The 11633-nt window shown below is 39.9% G+C and overlaps 1 protein-coding gene across 1 annotated transcript in view; it reads right to left on the bottom strand.

Annotated features, from left to right (window-relative positions):
• Window positions 1-646: 646 nt before the first annotated feature.
• The window catches only part of HSPA14 (heat shock protein family A (Hsp70) member 14), a 16207-nt gene continuing 5220 nt past the window's right edge, over window positions 647-11633 (bottom strand). Inside the window, 14 exon segments of the mRNA XM_009645673.2 lie at window positions 647-1285; window positions 2845-2915; window positions 3881-4054; window positions 4469-4541; window positions 4543-4679; window positions 4771-4873; window positions 6152-6307; window positions 7144-7305; window positions 7779-7883; window positions 9041-9131; window positions 9251-9344; window positions 10166-10214; window positions 11194-11276; window positions 11365-11627. Coding sequence (XP_009643968.1) covers window positions 1207-1285; window positions 2845-2915; window positions 3881-4054; window positions 4469-4541; window positions 4543-4679; window positions 4771-4873; window positions 6152-6307; window positions 7144-7305; window positions 7779-7883; window positions 9041-9131; window positions 9251-9344; window positions 10166-10214; window positions 11194-11276; window positions 11365-11627 — 1640 coding nt within the window. The 3' untranslated portion in view covers window positions 647-1206.

The raw sequence follows: 11633 nt of genomic DNA on the forward strand, positions 1-11633 counted from the left end.
CAGGCTTAGGGTTTCCCAAGACCCTTTTAGAAGTTTTCGCACAAGAAGCCGTGAACTGGAAACATTCCAGGCCAGGTTGGACGGGGCTCTGAGCAACCTGATGTGGCCGAAGATGTCCCTGCTCCCTGCAGGGGGGCTGGGCTAGATGCCCCCGAGGGGTCCCTTCCACCCCAAACCATTCTATGATTCTATGAACTCTTTACTTATTTTTCCAGAGACCCAGAACTCTCCCTGCGCTTCCTCACCCTCTTGGGAAGCCTCACCCCTTCAGACCCCCTCTCGCACCACAGACCTTTGTTTGGAATGCACTACGATTTGTATCCATGCTCTGCCCTCTCTATTGCTTCTGTGAGGTAGGAAGAATATCGAGATACATGTTTTGCAGACACAAGACAAGGTGGGAAGCCTGTAGAAAAACAGGGAATTGAACACAGGTACTCTCCAAATCCTGTAGCTCCACTTGCCTGCTCCGTCCCCTCCCCCATACTCCCCTACCTAAAGTGAGGAGAGCTGCCAGCTTATATCCAAACAAATATGTGATGACAACGATTAGGACAGTGCCACACAGAATGGAGGATGCCAGGATCTGCATTAAAAAAAATGTATTTTATTAATGACACATAAATAAGCATATACAACCCTTAGGCATTTTTCAGGGAACACCGTCTTACAGCAACTCCAGAAAAAAAAAAAAAAAGAAAAAAAAGAAAAATCCTCCTCAGGAGGCCAGTGCAAATGGGCATCACCTCCACGGTTTCAGGCAACATCAAGACCACGCAGGATTTCAGCACAATGTGGCAGAGTTATTAGAGAGTGGATTTTCACCAGCCGAGCTCTTGCTGGTTCAATGCCACGCTGCTGATGCCACAGGTATCCTGGCAGAAGGGGTGCACGACCTCATCAGCTCAAGGAAATGACTTTAGACTATACAATACGCGTGTTGCTGAACCACAGGCGTGAGGATTTGCCCTCGGCGGTTTTTAAATCCGGTGCTCACGATTCAACGCATTGCTGTCTGCACGTCTTGATGAACACTCTGCACCACGCTTTCCACTCCAAACAGACTTGGTGGCAAATTAATGTTTTACTTCGGTTTATTACAGTCCTTTAAGAATCGCTGAAGACATCTCAGAGTCACCGCTTTGGCAGAAAAGTCAACAAGAGACAAAAATCAACTTAGAAAAAAGTGTTGCTTTTCAAAGGAGACTATGACGCCACTTCAACAGTGATGATTTCACACTTTCCGGTATCTTGATCCGTGCAGGTAACATGCAAGGACCCATCCCTAGGCGACAGAGAAAGGCACATTTAGGACTATCTCAACACAACACTCGGTATGTTACCGCATGTGCCAGAGACAACCGCAGCCTTCACGCAGAAAGGAGGAAAGATGAGCATCGAAATATCCAGGGAAGAACATGCTTCAACACAGACAAAACAGATTTATGAAATGTTCAGTTTACGGAGTACTGAGATAGGCACTTCTTCCTCTCTGTTAAAGCAGGTATCTTCTCTACATACGGTGGAACAGATTGAGGAACATGTTTCAATATTGTAACTCAAGTTTATTTAGTACAGGTTTGTAAATAGAATATGAAAATAATATTATTAAAATATTCATCTTGAGAGCCCCGAGTAACAGCACCCAACAGGTAAGCACATCTTCTCAGAAGTAGAAGTAAGCATGAGAGCCCGACTCGAGAAGTAGAAGTCATCTTTAAATACCAAGGATCTCCTTCAAGGAAGAAAACCTTGATTTTCAAAATCCAAGAATTAGAGGCAATATTGAATCCTACTTCATCCGGTCACACGTAATACTTAGATAGAAGTAGATGTGTTCTAAGGAGCTTCCACTAATCTTTTTCATCTAAATATTACTAAACCCCCCTTTAAAATAATGCAGGTTTTCTGCACTAGTCACACGTACAACCCCCCAAGACGTTTCTCTTATCAGTGCTAAGTGCCAATCTCTGTATGACTAACGAGGTATTTTCGGTGAAGCCTATTAATAGAGCATTAATACACCCGATAGTTAACATAAGAAAATGAAGTATTGTGAACTCAAATAGCATGTAGGGATTCAGTTTTTCAGCAACATCTAGACAACTTTCCTATTATTTAGAAAAGCACTTTGAACCTCAGCACAGTCCTCAGAGGACATACTTTGACTACTTAGAATTCCACCTTCTGATCTCTTTATAAACTATTACAACTATTTCAAACTAGCCCAAGCACTCCTATTAAGACCCAAGAAATAAATTTCTTCAGTATCACATCAGCCCCATTCCCCACCCCACCATAAGACACTTTGTTTCCCTGTAATAAAGGGGTAATTCTGTGAAAAGTAGATTTATGAAGCCTGATTTCCTGTGGCACTGTTTCTCATGCTTAACAACCCTGTCTCAAAGGAGAGAGCCACGGTGTTTTCGTCACAAGTGCTGCATGTGAGAAGTCTTTCCTGGATTCCTTAGCAACTAATAAAGACAGATGCTACTTGAGTCCTTTCCTAAGAGCGTGGGCATTCAACAGAACTCCCTTAGCCCTTCCACACGAAATTTTACTTCTCTCAAGCATGGTTAAACTGATTGGCAGTTCAAAAGTTGCTAAATATCATCTATACAACTGTGTTAAGTTTTATTTTTTCAGGAATCATACAACGAAAGGACAGAAGGTACTGCACAAACCCTGCATTCCTACAGAATTTACCCCTGCTAGGACACAGCCCTGTAAGCAATGAAACGCTGGAATTTCTCAACACAAAATTAAAGATTCTGTAAGGGAAGGCTGCTTGTCAGAAGTGTGACGTAGCAAGTTAAAGAGCAGAACAGCAAGTATTTTGGGTACCTTTTCATAGTGAGTACAGTCAGTATATCATGTAGGCCATCCTCCTTTTTATCTAAATCCTGGAGTACAATCTATTCAAAAAAAGAAAGATGTTAAATTATAAAGTTCTCTAATTCCTTGCACAGCAGTTTAGTGGAGTGGCACAGCAGCTAAGGTGTGAATTCATTCTGTTTAGCATCTCACACCAATTATTGCACACCGAAGCATGCCCTAGTGGACCTCATTCATCTGTAGTGCAAATCAATGTATTTTTAGCTCTTTGTGGGACCATTTCAGTGGTTTTGTTTCAGGTCTCTCACCAAGATAGCTGGAGTACCTACAGCTCCCACAGACTACAGTAAGAGCTGAGCATGTTCCCTTACTTAGGATCAGTTCTGTAATTATTAGGTAACATCCTTTCCCTATCCCCTTACAGATCTTTGGGCAGGACCAAGGTGGTGTAGCAATTTTCTCAAGGATTCCATCCGTTTCAGCCACATCTGCCTCTGCTTTAAGCACACCAAAGCCAACATAAGCAAACTGTTTCAAACAAGCCGTCTTCTCTCAACAGGTTCATTATCATGTGATGATTTAATCGCGTCATCTTACCACTGTGAAAAATCTAATGCAGTATTTAACACCAAGATCCTGTCCAATCTAGGAAAATCAAAAAGTAATCAACAGTACATATACCAGCTACATCATTACCTCCAGCGGCTTCATTTCTAAAGCACTGGGAGTTCTGTGTACTACTGGAATAACTGGTTATCATCTCTCATCCCAGGTGAGCTTAGTGCAGTAGTGCCAAACATCAAACCCAGCCAGCCCATTTCCAAAGGGAAACTTCAATTTCTTTGAGAAGTGCTTCAATACTTCATAACACATTTACAGAAGAACGCTTAAAGACCATTTCCAAAGAGAAGCATGTCATTCTAATTTTGTAACAAGAAGTTTTTTGGTAGGGGTGGGATTGGTTTTAAATTTTTTTTCTTTCCCAGGTCCACTTCATTTCCAAGTGATCAATATCAAAAGTGTATATGAACGTGTATATACTCACCTGTGCAAATTTGCCTCCTTCATTCATGGGACTTTTCCCCAGTGACTCATATAGTTCAAGGCATACAGAAGAAGTGTTTCCAGGAGCATGCAGGGTGTGCTGCCTTCGAGCTGGTAATGGTGTCCCTGATGGAAACAGCACTGTGAATTTGTCAGCCCCTGACTCGTCTACTCCCTTTAAAAAGAAAAAAAAAAAAAAAAAAAAGTTCATGCCTTTCTCCAAGTACTTTAGTGAGCTGGAAGTGTTACAACAGTGCTGCATGAGAAAGAAGTCCAAGATTCATTCTCTCTGCCACATTTACCATCACAGCAAGTAAAAACCCATTCCTATAAATAAATTCCTATAAATATAAGTCCAGCTACTACAACATAGCAAAGACACAATCTATCTCCCCTTAAAATCAAGCAGTTTTTCCTGTCGCCTTTTTTTGTCAATAAACCTAAGTTGCCACTTACTGCTGATCTACAGTCAACCTAGAGAACAAATAAAACAATACTGTTTCTCTAACATCAGTCATGCATAAGTAGTGCTGTATATTCACTTATATGCAGCAGTAAAGTTTTCTAGGTTAAATAATTTTAGCCTTACCTTAAGAAGAATATCTTTAGCAGAACACTCAATAAAGAGTGCTTCTTCTTCTAACAAAACATTCTCTTTGGAAAATTCCTGCCTCTATGGCTGCACCAATGGGAATAACTTCATCTGGAGGAATTGAATTCAGTAATTCCACAGTTGGGAAAATGTCTTTGATCAGCTGCTGTAGCTTTGGGATTCGAGCAGACCCACCACACAGAACTACCTGGAAAACACGCCTTAATGATTTCAAACCTTTCTTCTGACACATAAAACAGAAAGATCACAACCTGCAATACAGAAATTCTATCTATTACCTTATTGATATCATCTGCTGTAAATCCAACTTGCTGCAAGAGCTTTTTAATTGCTTCTACACATTTACTGAAAAGTGAAGAACAGATAAGCTCAAACCTGGCCCTAGAAGAAAAAGAAAAAATTCAAGAAGTGTCATCTCATCCATTAGAGACAAGTACCTGAAATGAAAGAACAATCATTTTTAGAATATACTTTGGTTCTCTAGCTATACCTGGTACTAAGGGATTTAAAAAAAACCCAACAATTATTAATCGCAAATAAATTATTTTGTTGTGAAAATATCTGTGCTGTTGATCCCATCATTAACACCTACATGGAATGCACGTCCATTCTTCAGCGTACTCTGGAAAAAAAATAACAGTATTGTTCTCTTGACTCATATGCAGGGAAAAAAAGCAGCAAAAATCCTGGAACTGCTTCATCATCTTTAGAATGGAGACACAAAGACTCAAATATGTCTCTTGAGTTTTCAGAGGCAAATCAAGCTGTGCCCCGATTTGCACACAGGGAGTATGTACTCAAGCAAGCTGAAAAACAAACTCGTGCTTGCTTCAGGCTCTTTCAAGCCTGAAGAGGAGGTTTTATTCTGTACAAATACAGCAAGTCAAATACTGCAATGCAAGCCCACAGGATTTAGCATCCTTATCCAAAACTGAGCCACACAAGTTATACAGCATTGCTTTTCACACTTGCAAACATACTGTGCCTTATTTTACCAGATCCAGCTGCTGCAGCAGTGGATGCACAGTTCTGGTACTGAGAAGTCTACTTCGTTTTGCTAAAGCTGCTGCTGACTGGAATAGCAATCAAAATTAGCTAAACATCTCAATAAGAGATCATCCCAAGAAAGAAAAGACTTAGAGCAGGACACAGCAGTATGAACAAAAAGGCAGAAAACATTTTTCTACTCCAGCTGTCAAATAGAGGCAACTTCAAGACTTCCATGACTCCTGTCATTCTGGAGCTTATTTAGATGAAAGAGTCCAGAAGTCTTCTTTTCTTTAAGGGAAAAACAACAACAAAAACTGTAGTAGGGGAAAACCCCCTCCCACCGTCAGTAGTTACAGTACCTAGTCCCCTTTCATCAACAGCCAAACTTCAAAGATGGGGTCTCCCTGAGCCTTTTTGCACTTAATTTTCTAGCCATTAGTGCAACATTGTTAGCATCACTACCCTAACTACTACAGATCACATCGTAACAGAACCATCAATATGAAACAAAGCTGAAAGAAAGCAAGTTCATCTTCTATCTTACTTCCACTTCTAAAATCAATGCCACCAAAAAAAATAACAAAGCTTATTAAACATCCTAAACACCACCTAGAAATATTTCAAACATAGTCTTATATATAGAAGCAGTAGCTTCAAGATTTGTTTTACCTGGACACATTACAATCAAAATCCAATCCATCATACAATGAATCTACAAAACAGTTTGCACTTCCCAGTGTTGATAACGAGTGCTTCGCAACATCAGCACTGTTCATTAACTTCATCATGGCTCTGGGATTTCCTCTGATATCATGTTTACAAGACCTACATTTAGAAAAAAAAAAAAAAAAAAAAGGAGATATCAGTTTAGAAAGGCAGGCATTTGAGTGATAACACTAACTTTCTGAAAGGAAAAACAGCTGAAAGCTACTGAACTTTTTTCTGTAAGCATTTTAGCTATTATCTACAACACCACTACTGAAAGCTGGCAAAGAATAAAAGAGTATTTCAATTTCAGCTAAAGAACACTGTGTAGAGGCACACTGAACTTGGGCATTAGTGTTTATCATAGAGATTTAAGTCTTTCTGAACAGTTTCTCGGCTGAACAAATCCTGTAAGTGACTGCAAGGAACAGCAACGCCTGCAAGTTAACTGATTTTAACCACAGATTAAGAAGAAATAGAACACCGAACATGAGATATGTCAACAGAATAGCATGTTTCATCCATAGTATGCAGCTGACCACTTTGAGATCACCAGAGCTAATGGTAGGGCATTTACTCATTTTGTTGCTTCACGCCAACAAGAAAACCAAACAGAACCCACACAGGTGAATTCCCTGCCACCCCAAAAGCTCGTGACTGAAGGGATGTAAGCAACCTGTAGTCACATACATCACTCAAAACACAGAACAGTTCATAGCTGAGCCCTTATAGTTTAACACTGACTTCAGGCAACATCTACCCAAACCCAAGTATTTCCCAAGTCTTCTTCCTTGACCAACAACTGACTGTTCCTTTAATATCTTTATTTGAGCTATTTCACTCGCAAGACAGCCCACTAGACCTGACAAACTAATACGCTTTTTTTTTTTTGAAAGCAAGCATCAGATAACAAGATTCCTGTCCTAACAGCAACATAATTGGAATTCAAAACCTACCTCTGAAATTCAGAAGCTAAGTGTTGTGCTAGAGCTTCTGTGAAGCAAACTCCACCGATGCTATCATCTGTGTTTGTAGCAAGCACACGATATATTCCACTGTTTACTTCTATGACTGTGATAGAAAGCGATGTTCCACCAAGTTTATAAACCAGCACATTGCTGCCATGGTAAAAAAAGAGTAGTATTAATAAGCCACATAAAATTATGTTTACTCCGACACGCTTTCGGAAAAGATGACCACCACATGATGCATTGCAGGCTTTAATCAACTTTGTGAAGAGAATCTGCTTTGGGCTGAAGAACACACAATTAAAAACCAGCTGTGCCAAAATCTGTTTAAGAAGGGAAGCATTTTTCTTCAAGCCAATCAGCTTATTAAAGAGCAAGACAGAATCTGGGGACAAAACTTTAAAGACAATTATAAAAAAATAAAAACCAGAACAAAGGGATTTAAAACACTACAGATTTGCAACTTCTAAATTATTATTGGCTTTATTGAGAGAGAAAAGAACAAGCCTGAAATAATTAATTTTGTATTGACTGCTAAGGCAACACAGCATTCCCTCACCTAAGATTTCTCAGGATTTAAGTACAGCAGCTTAAATTTAAGAAGTAAAATACTAGGATTTTACCTTTTCCCAGTGGGTGAATCTTGGCCAATTCCATAAGCCAGGAGAGCCGCAGAAGGTTCATGAATTAATCTCATAACATTAAATCCAGCAGCTGCAGCTGCTTCCCTGTGATAAGGCATAACAGTATTTCATGTTAATGATTTCACTATAATCACACGCGCTATTAAGATTTCATCTGAACTATGTATGTCACCAACTCTGAACTAGTTTACAGCAAGGTAATAACAAAGCAAAGAGACTGGAAAAGAAAGGTACCAAGAAGTTCAGTTGCTACTGTGTTCTTCAGGTAGTTGGACCTGCCGTGTGCTTACTGTCAAAGGAAAAGCTACATCCCCCATAAAACCCAGCAAACCCCCCTTCAACTACAAGATGAAAAACCCCACACTCAATCAAAGTTGCTAACTTATCTTCAGGTGTAGGATTAAAAGTTCTTGGTACATTATTTCAACGGATATCATGCTAGGCAAATTGCTTTTACTTCCAAATCAAGTTATCACACCACAGTTCTAACATTTTCTTCATGTTTTCTTGAAACTTCAGTAACCCTGGGACTGCCCTACAAGTCATTTCCTTCACTTCAAAGTTATTTTGAAACTTGTATGCCAAAGCAATACTGCAAATGCCCAGCTCACTAATGTTTTATGACCAACTTTAAAGTGTGCTTTAAGTATTTCATGACAGTTCAACATAAGGGCTTCTACAGATCAGAAAACAGAAATAAATGCTGCCAGTTATGCACAACTTTAAGTCTACTTATGTTTTCATACGGAAGAACTTTTGCAGCCACACTTCCAAGCAGAACTTCCACGTAGAATACTCTGTGTGTATCCCCTATCTATTCTGTGATAAAACACTCCTCAGTGAAGTCACATAACACCGTTTGGGTCGGTGAGTATTACTGTATGAAGGGATGGGAAATGATGGAAGAGGGCTGAGAAACTATTTGCATTTCAAAGCGGACACTTAAGATCCACTAGAAATAACACATATGAAATGCTATTCTACCCTTCACGATACCAAAATTCCCCTTCTCGCTTCGGTTGACTCAGAATTTTGTTTTGGTTACAACAGTCAATTCCATGAAAAGTTTCTAAAGTCAGGATTTTTATCTCCTACCTTCACATTTTCCCAATTTACAGAGCATCCCAATGTCTCGACTGACAGTTGCGAGCTCAAGCCCAGCAGGAGAATCCCCATTGCTGATCTGCCAGCTGGCCTGGCTTTAGGCACGTTAAATAACAGAAAAATCTTAATCCTCTTACCCAAGGGCATTTTTCTGATTCTCTCCAAAATCAAATGGTACTGTGATAACAACGTCATTTACATCTGAACCCAATGCAGACTGAGCAGTTTCTGTTTATAAACATAGGCAGAACATGTTGATTAAAAGCAAAAAAGACCAATATACCACATCTTAAAAATATGAGGACAGCTTAAAAACCTAAAATGTTATGGTTTTACTTATTATCTACCTTTCATTTTACTGAAAATGAGTTTTGCCACATCTTCTGGGTTAATAAATTTATTGTCTATTTCATATTGAAGTTTTCCATTCTTCTCAATTATCTGTAAGCAAAACCAACCAACATACCTTTGTTAGATATGCAACTTGGTTATTAACAAAAAGTAATGTTTAGTTTAGTTTCTGTTCAAGTAAAAAACATTGGACTGCATAAATACTTTCTGGATTAGTTACAAGAAAATAAATGCTTCCACAAAAATCCCTTGTATTATCCAACAGACATGACAGCGACATTCATATGGACTTAAAAGACTCCAGACTTTCTTAAGACTTTTTCCTTAGTACAAAAGCAACATTTAGAACAAAAGTACTTGCTTGCTTACAGTCCATAAGAAAAAATAACTACATAACTAAAAATTATCTACATAAGCCTGTCAATAACTAACAGTCAAAAACCAGAGAAAAACTCATTCCTTCTTTAGGAATGTATTTTCCAGGACAATTTTTCTCTTGTTTTGCAAAAAGGTTTCTAGTAATAAGCACAGTATTATTTAAATTAAATGCTGAGATTAAAATCAAGCGGTTAAGCATTTTTATCACAAAATGCTGTGTTCTGAGCATCTTCTACCAGTGCTAAGCAACACCACAACGCTATTACCCAAGTATATTAAGAATCATCTGTTTTGAGAATGGCCAAGAGGTACATATAATTTTTCTGTTGGACTATGTTACAACAGCAGATCTCAGAACACAAAGTTCTCTACTTTTTATAAAAAGAAACATTCCATACAGCAGCAAATGGACATCACATAATGAGAGCTGATAGCTACAGAACAGAAACATGGTCTGGCACAAACAATGCCAAGAACAGTATAAAATGATACAAGTTATTCTGAGAACAATAAAAAAACTAGATCATACTCACTGAACATTTGCTTTCCGCAATATATTTCTCTGCCTGTGGGTCACCAGAGCTGTCCAGACAAATTCAAAATAACAAGATAAATCATACGCTCAAGGGTAATTGCACAAATTCATCTTCCTGATACTCCCTATAATGTCTACAACATATGAAGCTATACTTCAACCAAAATTTGTTTCCCCAAAAATACCCCCTAGTTAGTCCAAAGGGAAAAGAAAAACCAACACATCGTTTTAACCTGCTACCCCAAACAATCGTCATAAAAGGTTTTAGTGGCACCTTTGTTGCATTGACTGAAATAAGGTGGCAGCAATAAGATGACTGTCCTTAACCCTCTACTAACTACGAAAAGCTAGCACCTGAAAAGTGCTGAGAAATACATCAGAAGGGACATCATCTTGTCAACACCTTTCAGTGGAAGAGCTGCAACACACAGCTAGGTTACTGCTTAAAAGTTTTGTCACATCTCTGATGTTAGACCTAAACCAGCATATTTAGTTCTAGTGTCACTGTAACCGCCAGCGCAAATCGTCACAGCTCCACTAACTGAAGAATCTCAACAGGCATCACGTCAATGTGTTTCACAATTGTAATAAAAGGCAATACAGTTTCATGCAACCAAAGCCACAGTGGGTTTTAGCCACAGGAAAAAAAACAGATAACAACAAGACATTTTAGTTAAGAAACTTAAGTATGTATCAAAAGCATATACACAACTTGTTCATAAACTTCACAATTTGATTTCACAGGCACATGCAGATATAAAATACTATGCATCTCTTTACTTCTGGAATTAAATGTAGAGCAAGAAGTTCATAATATAATGAATTTTTAAGATCTGACATACTCCCCTGTCAATGCCAGGTTAACTGAACTACTATAACACTTAAAACGCCTTATTAAATTAACATCAGATTAAATTAAACTAGATTGAAACGCCTTCAGTATCAGCGCTGAGACTCCGTTTCACTGACTAGCTTTAATGGGGAAAACTCAACTTCTCACCTTCCCTCTCCCACCTGGTCCCTTACCTTCGCCCAAGGATCTGCTTCACTTTCACCACAGTGTTTGAAATATTCCTTATTCTGCTTTGCTTTGCAGCTAAGCCAACAACCTGAACGAAAAATACAGAAGGGAAAGAAGTGAGCAGCAGGCAGAGCTCCCCTCCGCTCCGCGCCACCATCTCAGAAAGGAAGCCTCACCTCCTCGCTCTCCGAGAAAGCGACGACTGCAGGAGTCACCCTGTCCCCGGCGTCGTTGGCGACCACGTCGGCGCGGCCATCCTGCGGAGAGAGGCGCCGCCCGTGAGGGGCACGGCCCGTGAGGGGCACGGCCCGTGAGGGGCGCCCCTCAGGACACCGCGCCCCGTCAGGGCTTTGCTCGCTGCAGGACCCCGCAGCGCCGGGAGGGAACAGAGACGACCGCGGCCCACCCCCTCCTCCCGGGACGCGCGCCCGATGGGGCCCTGGGC

Source organism: Egretta garzetta, unplaced genomic scaffold, assembly GCF_000687185.1.
Source record: "Egretta garzetta isolate BGI_Z169 unplaced genomic scaffold, ASM68718v1 scaffold148, whole genome shotgun sequence".
Classification (NCBI taxonomy): domain Eukaryota; kingdom Metazoa; phylum Chordata; class Aves; order Pelecaniformes; family Ardeidae; genus Egretta; species Egretta garzetta.